Genomic DNA, 24,238 nt, shown 5'->3' with positions numbered 1-24,238 from the left:
ACTAAGCAATTCACTGTTCTGCATTTACTCTATCGATTTTCAGGTCATATGTATTTAAACCTTCTTATTTTTATCTTTTGCTGCTCAAATTTCTTCTTCTGTAAACCAATGCAGATATGTATGTGCGTTAGAAATCATGAGAACTATTATCAAACAGAGAACAGTTGTTCAAAAGAAAAACTATATATTCAAAAGCAAGAATGCTTACAAAAGCATTCACGAGAGGGATAACGTCCCCTTATGTCATAGGTATGGTGTGGCACTGTGGCTAGACAGCCTAGAGTGGACAATACCATTTGAACTTTTCATTTCCCTGTTCTTCAACTGCGCTAGCTTACAGAAGAAAAACAGAAAACAGCAGTAAGTAAATAAGAAAAAATATAAAAGTCCACAGGTGATAATCATCTACCTACTTTTAGTTGTTGTGCATATATCATATGTATGAGAAATTATAAGAACATGCTATGCTATATAGTTTCTTAATCTCTGCAAAAACCTTCTGATCCAAGTCCAGCATGATTGAAACATTATCTTCGATCAGAAAATCCATCAATTTAATTAATCCAAATAAATGATAATCAAATTTTGTTAACTTGATCATGTCTAGCTTGGTATTGATTTTCTGCCAACCCCAACAATTTGATTTGATTAATTAAAGGAACAGACAAGTAATTATGCATGAACAGCTAGATGTTATCGGTTAATCTAGAAACCTAAAATTAGTTGCTTTCCATTTTGGAAACGGGTTCATGGTTTTGGAAAGCAAACAATTAAATTTTGTGACGGATATGTATGTATATACAACAAGAACGACTTGAGCAACACGTATAAACTGTCAAGAAAGCGATCGATTTGGTGTGTAATATTAATTAGAATGGGGTGATGATCATGATCATGATGAGCTAACAAGACTACGATGCAAAACCAACCAAAATTTATATATAAGATCATTGGCTATTGATGATTTGTAGCAACCCCCTTTTCATTTTCTAACCACTATGCCAGAGCACGAGGCAAGACTCATGACCCATGATCACCACCTTCCCTTTGAATTGATGTAGCTAAATCCTAGCTTGTCCACACTAAGAAGCAAACTTATAGTTTTCTACACCACACTAGCTAGCTAATCACAATTGATGTTTATGACTTAATATATGTATATGTCTTTCTTTTTCTCACATTATTATTAACAAATTTTCATTTTCAAGGGGACCATTGAAAATGGGTGAGAATTAGGCAAGGATTGATGATGAGAGGAATATATATAAGATCATGGGTTGGCATTGTTTGGATTAATGGGTAGTGTTAAGTTGGCACCATATATATATATGTGTATTTTGTGTATATTTGACCTTATATGCAAACAAAAGAAGGCCTCTCTTTCATTTCAAAGGTGCCAATCGAATATAATTACTTCAACTAGCTTGCTTCCCCCTTTTTAGCTCTTTATATGCCCCAGATCTCCATCTTCTGTCATTAGGGTGGGAGGGGAAGTGAGAGAGATGTCTTGTCCCTTTCAAACTCTAATTCCCAATATATTCATATCCCATCTGCTATTTTGTATTCTTCAACTCAATAACAAAAACAACACATCCAACTAAGTGAAGGTATCGACCGAATTTATCATCTTATTTTGGAATTGTTCATAGACTTACTCCAGCTCGAAAGGTACGTATTAGCTAGGGTGAATCATGAAAAGTGAAAATAGTACGCAGTAGGGTTGTGGGGGTGCAAAAAAGTTATTTCAACATTTACTTGGGATCCTTCCTTTTCAACTTTTCTATCATTTATCGTTTTTTTAGGAAAAAATACTATATTATAAAATACAACGCTACAAACAACGATTAAAGTACAAGAACTGAAAAATGTTGAACCGTTTACCTAACCTAATCCAGAAGCCTCGATACATCCTCATAATCAACCTTAAGAAAAAACAACTCTTTCAAACGCTATATGACAAAATTATCAGCATATATATGCACAGATAACATCCTAATAACATTGACAACAATAACTAAATGAATTAAAGAGAAATTTTATTCACACAATGCTAAATGATAGATACACACCTCATGATTAATACACAACCTATTTACTTTTTTATTTTGACATTTTACTACAAACACAACCCCAAACATCTCAAACTATCCTCCCCTATACACCATAAATTTTCACTTAATATGTACAAATCTTTTTTCCTTTGGCTAAAATAAACTGTGAAGTATATCTCATGAGACTTCTTTTTTCTTGTACAAGAGAAGAAGAAAAAAGATGATGGTCATATTACAGTAGCGATCTCAGCATTTTTTTTTTTTCCTCAATGGCTCTATGTATGAGATTCAATAAATCGCATGGTCAAGTTGATACAGTGCTTTTCACTGTTGTTTTATTTTTTAGAATGCACTTGCATGTTGGGTTGAACATACTGATGCCAATATGAGATTACTGGTAATTGAGGACTTGACCAAGACAGTACGCATATGCCAATTTTTCAGAATTTTTTATCACTATTGAATTGATAATGATGAAATTGGCACCACATTAGAAGAGTTTTTGATGAGGAACGTACTATGAACATAAAAGTATCTCTTGTGGTAATTTAACATACCCATCAATAATTATGATGTTGGGTGTATAAAAAAAAGGGATGTGTAACTAGTATTTGAAGGTGTGTGAATAAAATTTCTCGACGTTAAAATAGTCTCTCTTCTCTAAGCGATGTTTTTGTTCTCCTCATTAAACGAGAATTTAGGGTTTTGGTAAGTTGGTGGAGGGATGGTGTCGCTCAAGTAAGTTGTGAAAATTAGTTAAATGCCATTATATTCCATTAGCTTAAAATAATTAATATTACCAAAACAAGAAGAGAGGGAAGCACCGTTATACTAAATGGCATCTTTATATTCTACAAATATACTTGTCAATGGCCAAACATAATCTCTTCGCATAATTGGTCTATACAACGCATGTATGCTTTTCTCTTCACTTACTTCCATATATTTGTGTATGGGAAGATATCAAATGTCATTTTACTATCTAAAAATGAAGTCCGCCTAGTTTTGTCGCGTCTAAAAATTATCTGCTAGTAACTAGAGGTTTGAAATTAAGAATTGTGTGAAGTTTCTATAATTCATACCAGTGGCGGATCTATGATCTAATAGTTATCTAGGCTAATTTTTTATGTACAATTTTTTTTTTCAGTAAAAAAATGATGAGCTCTGAAAATAGATATTGGCCAACATAAGCACAAATATATATAAATCAATAGAGTTTAGATCCCTAATAAGCACCGCAGCTTGCTTTGTGGTAACAATTACCAATCTTGGTTGCCGATCTCTACCTTCACAAGTAGATAGAGTATAGATCCCAATTTAATTATTAACCACTTGAGCTTTGTTTTATGGTATGAACTGTAAATTACCGGAAACAATTATCAATCTTTGAGTAAGAAGTCAAGCCTTATACGAAGTATGGTAATGGATTTAGTACTCAACATGGCTGTAATATATATATATATACCCTACTTGAGGCTTTTTGTCCTAAAATTCTCTCTAGGCTTGAGCCTATAAAGCCTTGTACATGTATCCGCCCATGATGCATACCATTCAAAATGTGAAGTGCTTCATATTGGAATCGAAATGCAAAATAGGAGTTTGGATCTCTCTGTTTAATTATTAAGATTTTGGATGTGATATTCATTTTACTCTCTATATAAATAATATTATCTCCTTTTCAAAAGAAAAATTCTCAACTATTTTCTTATCAATTTTTTTCTTTAATGGAGTGAGTCAGATCCACGAGTGCCATTATCATAAAGAAGAACGTTGCAAAGTTGCATAACTTTTCTTTAATTGTTCATATTAGCTACCACTTCTTCATGATTTTCATGCAATCATGCATATATGTTAGGTTTCAGCCATTAGAGACTTCATTAACTTATATCAACCGAGTTAAGATTCCGATGAGTTATCAAATAATTAAGAACATAATGAAGGTAAGAGCTGAAGTTTTCTTCAATGAGTTTACTGGTTCTTAATGCATTTGGTGACAGCATTTTTTTTTTTTTGGTTACCAGAAAACAATTAAGGACATCCTGTCATGGATTTGCATTCCCATCTGCCTCTTGGAACGAACAGAAATGTGTCATCGAAGCATCAGCAAAACCCTTCATGACAGTAACAATAACGAGTAATATATATGCATGGCCAAGAATCGTATATGAATTCAGAGACGTGCATATAATGATCTGGGTATTGTTTTTCTCGATCTGAATAATAAATAAAACCGGGATCGATTCTCTCTAGCTTCTTTCTCTTTCATATATCTGCATTTCGATCGATCAGTATGATCACGCTTTCCCTCTCTCTTTGCTTGGCAATGGCAATGGCTTTGCTCTAGAGAAACGCAATGCATTTATAACGTTCACGCGTCAGACACACACATGCATGCAACCCTACTAACAAATACAAACCAAGAAAACATGATCTCTCTCTCTCTCATGTATGATTCTTGCTTGCTTTCATAGCTAGTCAGCCTTTTTTTCATTGGTTAGAATCCAACAAAGCTTGCAAACAAACGATAATCACTCATGAAAATTGGTACCGACGGAAAAAATTAGACCATCATTGGCGTTTATTTTTCTTCGGGAAGTTGCATGTGAAAAGAAAAGAACTCAAAGAAATATAGAAAGAAAGAAAAAGTACCCCAGAAACAATTTTGCAAAGTTACACTGCTGGCTCCGACACAGACACTCACTACAATGACTACATACAAAACGCAATGGATTAATTCTGGCTTAATTAGCTTGGTCCTGGTATGTGTTTGGATGGACGGAATCATTAAGCAAGAAAATGGGTTTTCTTTTTCGATCTTTCTTGTTGTTCAATCATTCTTTGTATTCTCCCAAGGGTTTTGGCTTGATTGAAGGACATTTGTACTAATGTTTGGTTTAGGCCATTTATTTTCAAACTAACAAAGTATAGAGATAGTATATATATATATATATATATATATATATATATATATATATATATATTTGCTTACTACTATTTAAAATATGAGTGAAAGATATGCTTACAAAACTCTACCGGTCGAAACCCTGTTTGGCTGTTTCTACACACCTTGTTCAAATCTGTAATGCTAAATAAATCAGGCCAAACTAATAAAATTTATATAGTGTGAGTATTTATATAGTCTGCAAATGTAGCTGATTGTCATATATACTGATGCATAATGCAGTGAGGAGCAGTGAGATGTTTCAAAGGAGATTTCTATATACACCAAATTTTGAAGAGTGGTTTTAAATAAAACTCACTTAATATTACTTTCTGATAGACATCTAAAATATATCAATTATGATACATATTATGTTATATTTTTTCTAAATTTTACACAATTGTCACTATTCAACTATAACATATAAATATAATAAATAAGCTTAATTAATGTTGTCTTAAAAACCTCGATTATGAGTTTTTCTTCTAACACTAACATTTTTCAATCAATTTGCAAGAATCATGCACCTTTCTTTATTTTTATGAAAAAAATCTAGGTGAAAGGAATTCATTCTCTAATCTATACATAAAGTAGAATATAATATTAAATAAGATATATGATTATTAGAGTAAAATGAAGAAATTTTACAGTGTTACCGTATGACCATGTGGCTGTCAGACGTGGTCCTATATTCCATTCAAATCTTGACATGTGGATTTTTATGATGAAAAACTATTTTAACTATTTTGTCAAAGACCTTGATTTTTTAAATCCTAAACCCTAAACTCTAAACCCTAAACCCTAAACCCTAAACCCTAATCCATATACCCTAAACCCTATACCCTTAACTTATACCCTAAACTCTAACCCTATACCCTACCTTAACCCTATACCCTAAACCCTATTTTCGGTTTCTTCTTTTTAGGTATATTATCATATCATGTTCTACTTAATAGGTACATTAGAAATATAAGTAGTTGAGAGTAAAAAGTTCTCTTGATCAGGATGGAAAATGATATAATAATAACTTAAAAAGAAGAAAATTAATCAAAGAACAAGAACGTGTACCTTACAATTAGACATTTTTCGATTATGTAAAGAGACACCAAATGTGAGCTTAGGAATGAAAAAAATCATTCTATTACAAATGGAATACTTATGTATATAGCATATATACATACACACTCAAGTTAGTAATAACAAGGTAAGAAATTAAATAATGTAATTGATTATGACCAAGGAAAAAAAAATCGATATTTTTGACGAAATATCGCCGAAAATTTCATTTTTTTCACACAGCGGAATATATTTCTCACCCCATAATTTTTGGTTCGAAACTATCGATATTTCGTGATATATCGCGATATTTTCGATATCTGGCCGAAACTGTTGAAATCACCCAGAAAATTTTTCCAAAAGAGGCGGCCGGCAGCCCAACTCCGGCCACCTCCAATGCCCACTAAAATTTGACACAATCTTTCTCTCAACACGCACAACAATTTCCCTAACTAGCACAAACACCAATTCCAAGCCTAGATAGGGTAATCGAATCAAAACAGTAAATTGAGCCCTAGAACTTCAACTCATCGATTCTCCCTACCTAGATCAAGAGGGAATGAAACCTTTTGAGGTTTTGTTGTATGGGAGGAGAGCTTCCAAACGAGACCAGCCGTGCCGTTTATGGTGGCCGGAAAAGGTAGTTCCGACGACGACTCCGCCACTGTGCAGCCGCACCTTCTCGGTGTGATTCCTCCCTCACAGCGGTGCAACCCGATCAGTCACCTACCTAGACGTGAAGAGGATGCTCCAAGCTTCATTTCAACACCTACCTCGCCCCCTATCTCGGCCGGACGGCGGCGAAGCCGGCAGGGAGAGAGAGAGACTCGGGGAAGGAAGAAGAAGAGATCGAGAGAGAGAAAAGAGAGTTTGGGTCTTCTCTCTCAATTTTCCCAACCCAACTCCAAAAATACCGAACATCAACAACAATTCACCTTTTCACTATCCAAAAATACCCAACACCAACAACACTAACCTTTTCACCTTAACTTACTACAACTCTCAATCGATCAATGTTTATTCAAGGTTTTCATTTCAAATATAGTACATAATATAGAAAACAAACATCTTTTAAAGTTTGATTTAAAATTTTCTTGTTTTTCTTCAAATTTCAGTCAATTTTCTCATTTTTTTACTGCAATCGATATTTCCCCGAAATTTCTGTCGAAATTTCCATATTTTGGAGGGTCGAAATTTCTGTAATCACCGAAATTTTCTTCCTTAATTATGACAAAGTTAAATCCAACTAAATTTTAGCTCAATATTTGAGTTTCAAATTGATGCAAAAATTGAGAAAGATACCAAATTTAGCTTTCTATAGTCTGAAGGGTAAATCAGAGAAACCGAAAAATGAAGAAAAATATTAATTATAGACATATGCTATATATGGTAAGTTTGCTTATGTGGAGTGGGTGTAAAATGAAAAAAATTATGTATGGGTTTATCTTAAAAGATGTCTAGTATTTTGGGGTTTTGTCTAATTTTCTCTAATATATATATTAGCTAAATATCATAGGCTACATCTCTACTAAAAATTCTAGAGATTGCAGAGTTTTTTTTAATCTATTTGAATGCTTCCACCTCTAATTCTTCACTTATATCTTTCTCTTTGATTCGTGCTGCAAATCTTTGTCACTACTTCCTACTCACAAGACCTTAATTTGCATTTACAGTCTTTGAAGTTAAGTAATTAGATTCAGTTTTGAGTTCAGAATATGGGTGAGTACGTCTATACAAATTTGCAATTTGCAATTCCTCTCCATTACCTTGAGGTAACAAACCGCTGAGGCTTTTACATTAACTCTTTAATTATGAGCTATTGCTCAACATTACTTCCATGTTATTTTTGATAAATATATCTTTGGCTTGGATTTGTCTGCTCATTCATGTCTTGCAGAACACGGTAGCTATTAACATATAAATGATGTGGCACCTGCTTCTCTTGGACCCAATCCATTCCCATCCTAAACTTGGGGATAAGCCAGTGATTTGGATTATGTGTTTGGTTAATGGGTTGGGAAAGACAAAAACTGCAGCTGAAGCACTAGTAGAGGATGGCTATGTCATGTGTGGGAGGCCGGCACAGACACCGATCTTGAATATTATTGTTATTTTTGCTTGATTAGGAATTAGTTAATTACGATAAGTTCCTCTCTGGTTTGCCTAAGCCAAAAGTGTCACTGCTTAGGTCAATTTCATGCCAAGAAACAAGTAATTGTATTTGTCATATTATTTGTCCATGTGAATATAATGTGTGTGTAGCTAATCTTCTAGGTGCGTATGGAACCAGTTGGCCAAATCCGACATGGTCCAAAACAGTCACATCTTAGGGTTTTTGGACTCGGATGCCTAAAGCCTAGGTTTTTCTTGCATTACAATACACCAAAACAGTTTCTGACATTTTTCAATCTGGTCATTCACATTAAAGAGAATTCGATGTCAAAAGTGCATTACAACTGAATACGGTATTAAAATTTAAAGTTAATCACATTAAAATCTCGTCAAATACATTAAAATAAGTTTGTTTTAAAAAAAAATCGACATAATCTGATTCGTGATGAATCCTGACTATTTTTTTTTCTTTGATTCATATGTCTGTTTTGTTTCTCTTCTATCTATTTCTTTGATTCATGTGTTCTTATGGATTTCATTGAAATCATGTGAACTATTTAGTCTGGTTTCTATCAAATTACTCTGGTGCTGAATCCGTTGTAATCTTCGTTTACTAATGAAGTTTCTCTTGACTTAAAAAAGAAAAGTTTGAAGGTAGGATTTGAGCTTAGCTCTATTGGCGGAAAAGCTAAATGTAATAACAGAGTTTTTCATTTGAGGGGGGTACTCGCTACATGTTAGCTAGGGTGATTCAAGATTTGACATCTTGATCTAGGACACAATTGAACATGACGAGAGCATGTAGGGTTAGGCATATATCTCCAACTCCAACCGGCTAACTTGGGCAAATTAAAATACAAGCACAAACCCATGTGCTCTTATGTGACTTGACGAGGCAAACATAGTCATAGACTCATACTCGCGTAGTACATGAAAGCAATCTCTACCACAGTCTATGCCATATGAACCGGCCAGTTGCATTGGAATGGCATCAAAACAAAGCTCTAATAGTACACTGGTATAGGCAATTATCGAGAAGCCATGATTCTTGGCTGCACATATACACATGATAAAAGAGTTTAGAGAACTTTACAGAAAGTGGATGTATACCAAACATTACAGCAAATTGATGCTTCCTTCTTCATTTAAGCATGGTGATGACAGTCAAACAAAAGATTTATATACTAGCTAATTGCAAGCTTAATATTTTTTTGAATGGCTTGGTGATCGTACTAATCAGCATTACAACTGGGGTTTTCTTTAATCTTTTTGACCAAAACATAATCATAGTTGCTCACCCTGTGGCCTAAATTAAACAAAACCAAATTTGATATGAACCAGCAGAAAGGGTTCCAGGGGTACAGCATGTGTGAATCTTTTCATGAAGATGTTGTTGTTCGTTCAAATAACATCAATGTCTTGAGTAATATATACTGACTGATGAAAGGGATACATGAAGTTACAGTTTTTACTATGCAGATGAGAAAATCATATATAATTTTCCTTCTCAAATAAATAAACATGCAGTTCAAAGTTGGGTTGCTTTGATTATCAGTAGAAATTTCCCCATTTTGCAGAGACGTTATTTCTATGTATATGTTTACATACAAGTACGACCTGAGAGGTTTCTGCTTTTATATTGTCAACATCCTCTTTGGCATCATCTCTTCAACTCCATTTTATTCTTTTCATAAGATTCTTGTATTCTTTTTCAAATGACTGATAGTGTAGCCTAGGGTGAATCTAGATCAATGAGAAAAAACTGATCATGATTAAGAAGAACAGATTTGAATTGAGAGTACTGGCCATGATGATGGGGTTGATAAATATGCAGAGAGGGTCTCTCTGAAAAGGTGATGTTGATGAGATGAGTAGAGCCATTGAAATTGAAAACATTGACAGCCTTGTTTCAAGGGAAGATGGGCTAGAAAGCTTGATATCCACCAAGAAAGTAGTTGTTGGTTAACTGAGAAGTATATATGAGGAAGAATAAAGCAAGAAAAGCACCAAGAGCATTCAGAAACCTACAAAGCTTTATGTGAAAAATTCAGAAGATGGGATTTCTTTGTCATAATGGTATGTGCCTTTAGAAACCATATGGGATTCTTTTCATGAAGGCACCAACAAGTAAAGACTTTGATTCCAAGACAAACAAAGAGATAAGGATATGTATGTTATGCCATAAAATTCTGCTCATATTTTCTACAATAATAATGTGAAACTTCCACTATAGTATATTTCTCGTTTAGGGATTAGTCGGCTAGAAAATTAGAATAAAAATTTGGCCATGCTAATAAGTACCTTTGAGAGGCCTAATGTCTTTGATGTGTTCGTTCTGTTATTGATTTTTAAGTCCTAACATTTTGGCAACAGACAGACTGACATCAAATTCTCAGTTTGGTTATTTTGCCTATCAAAGAATCACAAGCAATTAAAGAATAACAGTTAAAAACTACATCTTCCAGATTGGAGTGTTCTTGAAAGGTTGAGAATATGAGAGATCATAAAACGTCTTTAAAAATGTTGGGAGGAAAGCTTAATCTAGTTGCCTATTATAATTCAAAACTAATGAAAGTCAGAACCATATGGCCTCATATGGCCTTTTCTTTCTCAAGAGAAAAGCATGATCTTTGTGAAAAATAATAAATAGCTTTCTGTGTTTGATGCATAGTACTAGATCAATGACCCTATTCTCTTTGGTCTAAAGCTGTTTTTCATTCCCACAATCCCACTAGATCAAGAGAACACATAGATTGGGGAGTTTCACATTGGTGACCAATAATACCAATATGCTAGTTGTTTAGCAAGGCAGATCCATAGCTTGCCCTTTTATTCTAACATACCAGAAAATCAAAAATAGAAATTAGAAGTTGGCCAGAAAAGAAAAACAGCATATTAAGCATGGTACTACACTACGACCAGTATCCTAGTTGGAATCCCATCCTAATTCTGTAAAAGAAGCCTGTAATGTGCGTAGAGCATAAGAATCATAACTCATAATTTGGAGAAATTAGATGTAGCATTTGAAAGTGCTGGTAGCCTACCCCAAAACGTTAATGGCTTCATGCGACTTACATTGCTCATGAATTTTGGCAAGTTCTGCAGCTAGTTACATCATGTTACATTTTACAAGAAAACTGAGGTACCACGGTTGGATTCAAATAGAAATTGCCAGTTTCCCATCGTTGCTAACAGGAACTCAAGGACGAAATTACACTAAGTTATGGCACCTACCTCAAAACTATGATACTCTGAATTGGCTAAAAGTCCACATCCTACCGAAAAATCATACCTCGAAATCTTTAATCATAAACCTTCTATCTGCTCAAGGGAAGAGAAGTGTGCATTAACGCTATTGAGAGTTTCTTGATCAATGGCAGTGGTACTAACCAAGTGAGGAAATAAATATTGCGACTCTTTCCTGGTTTCCAAATTATTCTTCGTAGTCTGTTTCTCCATGGTCTCCGTGTCTTCCAATTCTGAGCTGCTCAAAGATTTCAGTTCACTGAAGAGCTGAGTCTTCATCTCCATGCAAGACTGTAGATCCTCTTCATTGCGGGCTTTGTTCAATTTATCAATGAGATCACTTAAAGCTGAAGCCCTTTCAGCCCACCATTTTTCTCCTGTTCTAGTCCCCTTATCCAATTCAGTTTGGTCACTCGGTTCCTTGTCTCCATCAGCAGGTTCACATGTTTTCAGCTTCTTTAATCCATGATCAACAATTTGCTGTATCCTCTTTCTGAAATTACTGGTTCTCATTGGATTTGATCTCAACTTTAACTTCAACCCTGAGACCATATCTCCATTGTCACCTTCTGTTGTAGTCATGTCATAGTTTGATATGAATGATCCATCCGCAATGGACTCTTCCTCGTTAGAGTTCACAGAAAACACCTCCTCTAATAAGCTGATGTTCTGCATGTATCGATCAAAAGCTTCATTTTCCACTTCAATGTTTCTGTCCCTGAATTCCTTTACCTTGGCAAACCTCCATTCATTAATAGCAACAGCATCCTGAAATTATTTACTACATTAGGACATCTGATTCTCGACAAAATATAGTACAATAACAAAAGTATAGTGCCAAGGAAATGCCTTTCTGGTCAGCGGCTTCTGTGTGGTAATTCTAAAATGCACAGTGTTGAAATGCGCAAAATTGTTCGAAAGTTGTCGGAGTGAAGCAACTCTATGCGAGTTCCTGAAACATATTCAGCAAAATAAGAATGTACCATCCAGAACAAAAACGATGCTTCAGACCCCGCAGACCTAACTAAATAAAGTACGGAGGGCAGTAAGTACATACAGAGTGTGGCCGAGTTAAAACCATCAAAGAAAGACGACTGTAGAACAAGCTGAAAGTCGGATATATGAAATGCAGAAAGGAAATGTTTGGAAATAAGAACCATCAAACTTAGATTCAAGAACAACCTAAAAGTACCAAGAAATCTTATGATTGGAGTAATTGATGTCAGTAAATTATATTCATGCTCAATATAAACTTCTTACTATAAAGTCACAAATAAGTTACCCAATAAACTTGGCTCAGCTGCCAAAAGATCTAGACCTATGAGAACCGCACCATATAATATAGATGCAGAAAACTGCAGTTTCATAAAGCAATAATGATTGGACCTCTTTCAACAGTAAACTATCAGAACATAGGAAAGATCCTGCTTGGACTCACCCTGATGGTGATGCCTCAGTAGACTGATGGTCAAACTGAGGACTGCTTGAGGCTGGTGCCTTGTCTGTAATAGTTGAATTTGCTTTCAAAACTGCAGTAGTGACACAGTCAGTAAGGAGAAGCAGCAAATGGGGTCATACTGTAAAAAGATGATAAAACAGACAATTATCTGCTTCCACCCCCCAAAAAAATAGGGGTGTGAGAATTGTTCTAACCAAATGACTCGAACCAATGAGACTATCATACCAACCAAACTGGATACAATTTTGATCGTTATATTTTCAAAAGAGACTCTGACAAGACCTAGCTGACCCACCCACCTACACACACACACACACACACACACACACACACACAGATATACATTGCCAAGTGAGCCAGACATGTATGCAAATGCTACTCCCTCAGACACAAGATCACTCATATCTCCAGACATTTAACAATCTACTCCAGACTTGACCCCTTTTCTTTCTGCCCATTACCTCATTAATCTAAGATCTTGCAATCCAAAAATAGGCATCAGCAGCATCACTCACCATGCTCATTACCTGATTATAATCACTCACCTCAATAATTGCTTACCTAACCCCTATGGCAGCCGTCTCACCTTTGAATTCAAAGCTTATCATCCTCTCTCTTTCTTCTTCTTCAAATTTGAAATGGGATACTTTATAACCATAAATCCCAACTCCACGGAACCAAACTTTAATTAGATAGGATATATTCAATTGTGATTTATATTCAGCTAGGATAAACTATAAGGATATTCAAAACTCAAGAGTGATGTTAAACCAATTTACCATCATGTTATATGGATTTTAAAAGGTTACTGTTTATAATAGAATTATGATCAGAAAGACTATCGTTCACATATAGATGTGCCACCTAAGTAACAAATTGGATCCAAATTTTACAAAACCAATCATGTCCTTGACGGCACAGATTATCCTGTTTTAGCAATATGAAGATACTGATGCCTACTAGCTTGGAAAAGCCAAACCTATTATATAGACTCCAACATAATTTGATAGTAGCCATACGAGATAAAATCCCAGGCAATGCCATGATGCCAATAACACCCATAATGTTTTTAGTATCCTACAGACACGAAGATCCCATCATTATTTTCCGAGTCCACTCGAAACATTCCCCTCATCGCCAAAGAGACCCAGGGATTCAAATGTGTGATACCATGGGGGTGGAATTGCTTATGAGTCAAGAACAATGTTCTCCCCACCTGCTTTTTCCTTGAAGGAAACACTACATATATGTATGTGACCTAATCTCCTAAAGATTAGCAACATATGTGAATTTCAACTCACAATCACTGACAGCAAAAGTAGCTTGTTTTTGACATGGAGCGATCAGAACCCAGGAAAGCAAACCTAGTTTACTGTTTATATAGAAGATTAGGTTACTCAGCAGTAATATTTGTCTACTTGACTCTTTGCATCACTACTGCAAACCATCCAAAATTGCAAGAAATATTAGATTCTCCTGAATTTCTGATTACTTGACCGAATCTCCCCACTCCATAATATAATTATCCATTTCATCAAAATACCCACACATTTGGAAAGCAGAAAGCTTTTCACGTATACAAACATATTTAACATACCATGAATGTAACATGGATTTTGAGCTCTTGAGCAGCAACTCTTGCAAGACTCAAAAGGACACCTGCACATACAAATTAGCTCATTAAACTGGTCATAGGGAAACAAAATAAACATTTTCACTATCATAGATAACAAATTAAAAAATATATATATAAATTCATAGGTAAAGGGAAGTAGATACTATAGCTGTGTTCATATCAATAAATTAAAAACTCCAAAACCAAAGAGGAAGGTAATCATGCCAAGAATACTCGTTCAATATAAAAGCAGATCGGTGAAATCAGTAGCTAGCCATGCGCTGATTCATGGAGTGCCCTAAAATAATAGTATAATTCCACTTGATATTCTCTTATCACAAAACTGTTAACAAAGACAAGTATGTTCCATTTTAAGACCTCTAGGCTCATTCGGTCAATCCTGAGAATGCAAAACAAGAGTAGGAAGGGGCACTGTGATAGACTGCAAAGAACTCACAGTGTCTGTATATGTCTTGTTCTTTGGTAGCAATCACTTTACATGCAATGACATTCTCGCCTTAGTTTCGTTACTCTTTAGGGAATGCAATACGGCGAGAGAACACTGCTCTTATTTAATAATAATTGTAAAACTCACCAAACACACTCAAATATTAAGATATGATCCTACTCAGGATTTCAAGCACTTTATGCAATCCCCTAAGTTAAGAAGGGGTTATTCCCGCAATTACAGGCTTTAAGAATTTTAATCCCCTACTCATTTCAATGACATCATAACAGCCCCAGAAAATGGTTTTAAGGGCATTAAGTTACCATTCTAGGCCCAAAAATAGCACTGAATAAAGTCCACCGCAACTTTCTTTTTCCAGATGAAATGAGAAATACTACTTACCAAGATGTCTCAGCTTCCTCACCTGCATCTAATTCCTAACCTACTTCACACAAAACAAAAAAAAAAAAACAAGGAGATAGGGCGGTCATGGCCCTTGCAAACTCAATACAGATTGTACTCTTTGATTTTCCAAAATTCAAGATGCTATTGCAAACTGAATCTAGGGCTCAGCAGGACGCCCAAGTGTCAAGCTTGTCCACAGCGATACCCAGGCTATTAAAAAACGAGGATTTCCTTTGCAATCCATCTATTTCTAAAAACTAACCTCTCTGGGTTTACACCAACTCCAAAAAGTCTAGGCTGTTAAATTGTGGATAAAGGAATCCAAAACATGAACTCGGCGCCTGCGCATCTTCGACTCCCATACCATAACTAGTCCTATTGCTTTACTACTTTCCCAAGCTTTACGCCAGCCATTAATTTTTCAGGCTTCAGTTTCTTCATAACTCGACCGCGATTAGTCATCTCCTCTCAATTTCACAGATTTAGTTCCAATCATACCCCTCAAATTGTGAAACTTGAAACATGAGCTCATCATTCCACACTGTAAATTCAAGCTTTTAACATCTACCAACACCAAAATTCACGGCCTAGCAAATTCAATTCCTTCAAATCAATTACTCTAAACCCTAGACAACGCAAAACAACTATCTAAATCGAAAGGCCAGCGATGAAAACCTACCTCACCAAATCTGAAACGAGAAACGAAAAGAGAAACCAAACCTGGAGCGAGCGACATTGCCGCAGACCTTGCACTTGGGCTTGTTGAGGCCGCGGAGCGTCTTGGTGGGGGTTTCGGAGCGGAAGACGGCGGTGAAGGGGGGCGGGGGGACGGCGGCGGAGGCGACGGCATGAGAGGCGTCGGAGGTGGTGGCGTTTAGGGCTGGGGAAGGAGAAGCCATAAGAAAGAGAGAGCGCCAAATTGGGGTTTTTGAAATTAAAAGAGAGATGTTGTTGGCATCTTTTAATTTTTGTTCGTAAAAGTTTTAGTTAAAAAAGGGTTTCAGGGGCCGGAGACGGAGGAGAGATCAGGTTTAGTGAGGCGGTCAAGGGCTAAGACCTGGAGGAGGGTGTTTATAAAGGTCCTCACGGTCTGGGCCGGGTCGGGTATATTTAAAGTAGTGGGTTCTTGGATCTGGGCCTTACTCCTTAGATAAAGATCGTGACGGTATTCGGGCAAAACCTTTAAAACAGTGTGTTTGAATACGGATGAATTCCTGAAAATTTAATTCAAAATAAAAAATTCTCAATTTCTTAGGATTATTTCCTCCGTTTGGATTATTATCCTGTAGAATTAGCAATTTTCATGGGAAAATAATCGTGGAATTTAAAAGCTTAAATTTCCAACTTAAACTCCTCACAAAACATACGTTATTTGTTAATTCTCTTAACTGAGGTTAGTCTAAATATAAATTCTTGTCATTTTAAAACTCTACATCATGAAATCCAAATAATAGAATTCTCTCTTCTCAATTAATAGAATTTAAATTCATGGAATTGTAATTCCCATGATTTTGAAATTTCTATAGAAATTGAAATTATTTTATCCAAACACAACATTTCATGAAATTTTAATTCCCATGATTTTGAAATTTCTATGAAATTTGAAATTACTTTATCCAAACACAACGTAGCAGTAACCTGATTCTCCACTTTCCTCTTTTTAATCTACTCGCAATAACCTAATTCTCCTCTTTCCTCTTTTTCTTCTACACAGACGATGAAAAACTTCAAGAACTTGGTCCGCCGTAATCACCATCATCATCGTCATATGCTTCCTCTTTTCTCCCTTTGCTTCCCCTTCTCTCTCTGCTCCTCTTTGCTTCCTATTCTCTTCTTTTCCTTTGAATGCAATAGCCTAGCGAAACCCTTTTTTAGAACCTTGTTGTATGCAGCTCTCCTTTTTCTTCCCCTAAATTGTTGGTCACCGACCACCTGATCCAAAAACCCGACATACAAGCTACGTAACGATACTCGGAAGCGGCTAAGACCTTAACGGGAAGTCACCTTGCCGGCCTCTCCCTTCCCTATAAAATGAGACTCATTCCCACTTACTCAGCACACAAATACAACTACTTGTAATACTATGGGGCCACTAAGACATCCAACACATATATTAGAATCTTAAGTGGATGTAGTATTCCTCAAAAAAGGCGGATGAACCACTATAAACCTTGTGCCTCATTATCTCTTTTCACTCTCTATTAACATTAGTACATGAGATTATCCCGTATAAGAGCATCTCCAGTAGTTGTATTAAGATTATTGATAAGTATAGCAATAATTTAGGATTTAATTATTCATTTTAAGCATTTGTTTCCAACAAGGATAGCTATTTGAATTGTTAAATTAATTTTTTTTTAAAAATAACTTAACAAACGGCTAACTCTATAGACGTCTGTTTTAAAATGACGTATATTCATCTTCAACCTTTTCAACCATCTTCCATCTTCACCTTCATTCACTGCTGATAATCTCATTTTAGCTACTATGTCTCGTTGCTATCTACGTGATATTAGGATGAACGACGAATCCTTTGATGATGAGTATGAAGAAATTGTGCTTGCTCTTGTTGAAGAATCCATCAAGGAAGACACACCTTGTCGACGCGGTTCTGTACGTTAAAGGTAATTTTCAGAACAATAGAGTTATTTGTGAGCAAAGTGTTTTCAGTTCTCTTGTTTTGCATCTTATTTTTGTTGGTTTCAAAAATCTTGGCAAGTTCAGTGAGACTTAACTTGCTCACATGGTTGAGATATAAGTTGAACGTGAGTGGGATTATTACAAAAGCCTGTAATTTTTCGTTCCGAATGAAAGCTTACCAAACAAGCAGTGCAGCTCATGATTTGGAAGATTGCAAAGGAGACTGAACTCATCTATTTGTTCTGAAGAAGTGAGCTTACACGGCAACTCAACTAGCACAAAGCCTTCTCTAACCGATTCACTTAGGCACGCAGCTGTTGGTGGCCTGATTTCAGTTGCTGTCAAAACTGTTGTCCTTTTGTTGCACACATTTCAACGTTTTGGCCAAGCCGACTATCTCCTGGGTATTGTAGAACACATTCGACATCAAAACCAAGTCGAACCGACCGATTACACATAGTGACTCGTCGTATCCCCACGAGTCCCTTGACCTCGACTCGTTCACCGAGTTTGTTGGCTTCAACATTCTTCAACAAAACCTAGAATAGTGGCTTGATGTCAGTGAGCACAACATGGCTTGCTCCTAGTTGAGCCACAGTCAAGCCGGGGAGTCCAGCTCCTACGCCGTGCTCAAGAACAATTGCGTCTTGAAAATTGAAGTTGGTTGGGCTTTGGTTGGTCATCCAGTTAAAAATGACGAAAGTTGTGGCCCTAATCCATGAGTCAGTGAGTGCTCGGCCAGTGGCCGAGTCACAAACGTCTTCTAGCTCATGGATTACAATGATGTCGTTGCGACTTGGATTTGTCTCATGGCTATTTAGTCTGAGGTCGCCTCCTTAACTTATCACGAACTATATATATTGTAGATGCTTTTTATACCCAATGATTTTCTAAAGTGGAGACTGCTAATAGTTTAAAGTAAGCTTATTCCATAAAAACCTTAGCAAAAGCTCTCTCTGTTTTACCGCCGCTAGAGCACCAAATCACTCTCAACTCCCTGTCCGGCGACGCCTTTGGATGGCTGGGTTTTACCTTGCTAATTGAGGGGTTGCCAGATGGGTATTGAACGAAGGATGAAGGGTCTCCAAGGAAGTTGCGTCGGAGTTGCAGACGACAACGCAATGCTTTTGTAGCTTCATCTCTCTTGCACGGCTTGGTCAAGGCTATCCCAACCTGGCAACGTCTATGGCGGCGTGAGGAGCATCGATCTGAGCCAAGACGGAGTCGTTCGTGGCGGCGAAGTTCGGTTGCACGGTCAGTGACGGAGATTGGCTGCAGCAGGAGAATGGGCCGGGCTTTGGTTGACGTGATTGGGCTCGGTAAGTGATGCATCCTTGGAAGCTCTTGCGCCTGCTAGTGTGGGCTGCCTACTCTCTTGTTTTAGTTTTGTTATCTCTAAGTTTCCTAGTAGTAGATTAGTTAGGGTTTCTGCTTTCTATTTCCTTTAGGTCTTGTTTCTTTAGGATACTATCACATGTCTTTGTGCTTCTATGTCCTAAGGAGTCTATACGTGAATACGATTAATGAGTAGTCTATCTTATGTACTAGTGTGTGGGTCTAGGCTCACAACTACTTGTCTATCTGTAGATGGTAGCGGTAGAGTATGTAATGGCTGCTTCTGGCTTTCGAGATATCAATATATGTAGTCGCAATCGACTTTTATATAAAAAAAAAAATAAGCTTATGTTGCATGTTCGAATGATTGTCTTAAGTCTCATTTCTTAAAATGTAACACTTAGCATTATGGGAACCATCTAGAGCCCATATGATATGTCAGCTTATGTGGCAAAGCCACATCATTTAATGAAACATTCTAATTAGATGGTGTATATGTCATAGAAGTTGACACATAAGGTGGGCTATATGTAATTAATGTAGTTTATCGACTCATCGAGCATTGCTCTAACATGAAAGTGACAAGCTAAGAATATTCGCGCTACATTAAAAAAAAAAATCGCGCTAGACACAAAATAACCTAAATCTAGTACCGCTCTATTTACATTAAATTCTACAATTATCTTGTCACAATCACTGCAAGACCAATCTTTTCGGCACTAACACAAAATTGTACTATCTTACTCCCGATCCACATTACACTGCCATAATATCACTGAATTTGGAGCTTATTTTACTTTTAAAAGAATTTTATTCACATACAAAATTTCTTTATGCATACTCCCATGTTTTGAAATTTCTTTATCCCCTTTCTTGAAGATGAACAAAATGAAAACGTAAGTATGTAACAAACAAGAAAAACAATAACTTTCACCTAAAACTAGAGATGAGAACGACCAAGATCCCACATTCAAAACAAGACATGTAATTTCTCATCCTCTGATTAATTGTTTTTTGATGGATTTGATTGGTTGAAATAACAGTTTGAATGCTAAGCTTTTGAATTTCTATGCGTATTTATGATTTTAAGAAATATACAGTTTGCAAGCTTCTAGTGACAACAGATTTCCATACTATTTTGATTGATTGAAAATCTTGAAGTTTATTTGAATGAGAAAATTAACAAAAAAAAAAGTTCAAAATCAATTGATTCCCTTGATATATAGTTTAAGCTTCATTTGCTTAACAATTCGATTTGATTTTACTTGAAGAATTTGTGCTAAAACAGAGTGTTAGTGAGGAGCATCAACTTGTTTGGAATCGGTTTGGCAGAAGGAAGAAGAAGATGGATAAAAATGGTGGGTATTAAGAAAAATAAAAAGGTCATAATTAAGCGGAAGTTTGATGTAAAAATTTTGACAAAAAATATATAATGAGTTTTTGAATCATGACAACCAAACAATCGGTTTCATAATTGATGGATTTCAAACGATGTAAGTGTAACTTAATTCACAAACTTTCATGATAAGAACATCAAGTAAGATGAATCATAAATCGATTTATACGAGATCAGTACACATCAAATTTCATTAAGAAACAAGCGGCTCGTTTAGGGTTCTGGCCTGAGGTGGATGTGGATGGGGAGGCAGTGGCGGTCAGGCAGTCAATCGTGTCGGAGAGGAAAAACAAGAATGTGTTGCAGTAGATAATCAGTGAAAGGCGAAAGCTAGAACCAAAGAGTAAGAGATTGTCCTTCCTCAAAGTCTGAGGAGGACTATATAGAGAAACATTCGGCTGCGAAGTACTAGGCCGAAAAGCAAAGGCAGTGAACACATTGGAGTTGTTATCTGTGTTGTGTTGCGAGTTTAGGGGTGAAGGGTTTGGTGATAATAATTTGAGGTTTGCTACTGTTGGGATTTGATAGAGGCTTGAATTTGGTAACTGAGTTTTTATCAAAATTCTGGCTTTTGTATGGGAACTGTGGATTTGGTGAGATAGATTGAATCAGAAATGTAGTGATGTTAGTCTATCTATTTTGATTTTGTAGGGAACTGTGGATTTTGAATTATTGTTGTTTCCCATTAAAAATTAGAAACAATAGCAAGTTGTTGTTCATCTTCTTTATTGCTAAACCCTAAAATGACATTCAAGTTCAAAACCCTAAATCAGCGTTCTATGGAAGAACTTGAAGATGCAGCCATGAAGAGTCAAATCAATATTGCTTCTAGTTTATTTGTCTGGTAGCGAAAGCTAAGGAGGCCAAGCGTGTTTGTGGGTAATGTAGAGGAAATAAGAATGAAGAGAGATGAGGAAGAAGACTGCAAGAGGAGGCAACGAAACACGTGGGTCGTAGATGCGCATCCTATTGTTTCTTTTAAGTTCAGATGAGCATTTAGCTATTAGAGAATCGCTACGTGACAAACTTGGATAATCTATTAGAGAAAAAAATCAAAACAAACAAAATGACATGTGATAGACTTGGATTTGACCACATAAGAAAGTCCGAACGAGTGCGTCCAGACCAAGTCGGACGCAAGTTTTTCAAGGTTGCATATGATCTATGTCTTCTCATAGATTATAGGTCTTAAATTTTCCCTTTATTTCCTTTATATGCTTAGAATAATTGCCTATAATATATTCTCTATTGTGATTATAATCTATTCGTTATGTGTTAAATGAGCAAGGTTTATGTAATGAGGGTACTACCCGACTTGAATCATTGATCTTATTAGCTAGCCTTATGTACGGAAGAGAGTAGATCGATTCATGATGTAACCTCTAGGGGTGGGCAATTTGCACCGAATATGCGGTTACCGAGTTGAAAGCACCAAAAAATAAGATTTGGTAATCGCACTGAACTAAAACAGTGTTGTTTTTTACTGTTTCAAGTCATAAACCGTCCGATTTAAATCGAACTGCACCGAATTACATTTTTCTTATATTTTATTTATCTATTGATGAAAGTTTTGGTTTGTAACATATAAAAAATTCATTTATGTTTAAGTTTGCATACGCAAGTTGCTATATTTGAATGATAGTTGATATAAATGTGTGTTTGTTAATTAATCAAATATAGTATTTTAGTTAGTTACTTGATATGGATGATATTTGTAGATTAATGTAGACTCTAAAATACATTTTATGCCTTATTGACATTGTTATACTACTAGAGTTTTGTGTGTGAAAGAATCAATCAAACTAAGTCATATAAGGGTAGGTAAAAACGTTTTCGTGTAATAAGTGGCGTTATTTTAATGTTGATCACATGGATCGAGACCTTAACGTTTTCGAAAACTGATGGATTTTTTTTCATAGCCGTATTTAAGTACATTGGTCATATAGTACGGTGGGTTTTCTAAAATTTTACTTGACTCGTGCTCACCTAACCTATCACTTACATGACGAAATGAATTTTCGTCACCTAAGTGCTTAAAACTTTGGTATATTTCGTAACCTAACCTATCACTTAGATGACAAAATATATTTTCGTCACCTAAGTGCTCAAAACTTTGGTGACGAAAACATATTTCGTCAACTACCCTATCACTTACATGACAAAATGTATTTTTGTCACCTAAGTTAGCTCTAAGGTGACGAAAATAGTGACGAAATAATAATATTTCGTCACCTTACCTTACTTAGACGACGAAAATTGTCATTGAGGTGACAAAACCGGTTTCGTCACTAAAGTGTTCTCTTAGGTGACGAATTAAACATATTTTGTCACCTTAGAACCTTGTTCTAGTAGTGTTAAGTAAAAATAAGCATAACTTTTGGTAACCATTTCTTGCTTAAATAAATAAATTGATTTCACACCGAAACCGACCTGCACCGCACTGAAAAATGGTGTAACCGAAATAATCGGTTCAACCCTTTTGAAATGCGATTTCTTTTTGAAATATTGTAAAACCGAAAAAAACGGTTCAGTTACAGTTTGAGCCTTAAACCGATTTGAACCGAACCGCGCCCACCCCTAGTAACCTCTATCTTTAGAATGAAACACCCCATTAACTCAAAAAAGTATTGATTAATGATCTTAATTTATGGTTCATCCTTCTAAACATAATTTTGTTTAAATATGACAAATAAGATAATCTTGAGATTCTTATTTAGTCGTAGAATAAAGATTCAGAGAATAAAGATGTCTTTTATTGCTTAATGTTTTGTAGCTTTATGCCGTTAATAAGTTCCTCTATGATAAGACAATATGAGTTTAGTCCTGGTAAGCGCACGCAGTGTGCTATGACTGTTTTAAGGAAGCAACGAGTTCTTTGCATAGTCAAATGGATGTAGCTGTCTTATGGCAGAGCGAAACTTGAGCATAATGGTAAAGTAGATATATTTTATGGTTCTCTTTGAGCTTTAACTTTCCGTTATGTCGTCATGTTTTAGTCAAAGCAAATGAAGTAGTCAATTATGCACTTTTTGCTAAATGGGTCTTGTTATAATCTTTAGGTGATGTAGGATCTTCTGATATTGTTTTGAGGTATTCTTACATTATATGGTTTAAGCTTAATGTCCTCCTTGCATTCTGCAGTTTCATTAATAATAACGGCGTGAGGCTGCCATTCTAGTCATTATCTTGAAAAAAAAAAAGAAACAAAAAAAGAAAGAAAGAAGATTGACATAAAACAAAAATGGGAATTTTAAAATTGAAATTTTATTTGAAAAAAGAAAAGGGACAATTGTTCGAGCTCCTAATCCGTTACCTGTCACACACATACAGTCCAGCTAATACAAAACGTAGCTTGAAGAGTCTTTCTTCTTTGCGTTGATCCCAAAACGTCACTTGACTCGTGGACACATTGGACTCGTTTGGACTTTAGACCTCTCTCTCTCTGCCCAATTCTACCAGAACAAATAAAAAAGAAACAAACAAGCGAAGAAAAAGGAAAAGCTAACCAAAGACTCTAAAGCAAGCAGGCGACAA

At 35.8% G+C, this 24,238-nt stretch overlaps 1 protein-coding gene across 1 annotated transcript; it reads right to left on the bottom strand.

The window, feature by feature from the left end:
- Nucleotides 1–11,126: 11,126 nt before the first annotated feature.
- On the bottom strand, nt 11,127–21,802 carry LOC101300538. Its single transcript, XM_004300245.1, has 7 exons — nt 21,768–21,802; nt 19,161–19,181; nt 16,054–16,116; nt 14,463–14,524; nt 12,845–12,935; nt 12,256–12,358; nt 11,127–12,174 (listed from the first exon to the last, which is right to left on the bottom strand). Exons 1-7 carry the CDS (start codon nt 21,800–21,802, stop codon nt 11,467–11,469), a joined length of 1,083 nt encoding a protein of 360 aa, XP_004300293.1. The 3' UTR covers nt 11,127–11,466.
- Between the last annotated feature and the right edge of the window lie 2,436 nt (nt 21,803–24,238).

The sequence above is a fragment of the Fragaria vesca genome, linkage group LG5, assembly GCF_000184155.1.
Source record: "Fragaria vesca subsp. vesca linkage group LG5, FraVesHawaii_1.0, whole genome shotgun sequence".
Taxonomy (NCBI): domain Eukaryota; kingdom Viridiplantae; phylum Streptophyta; class Magnoliopsida; order Rosales; family Rosaceae; genus Fragaria; species Fragaria vesca.
Note: the sequence above shows the minus strand (reverse complement) of the source record. Positions and strands in the feature narration are given on the sequence as shown.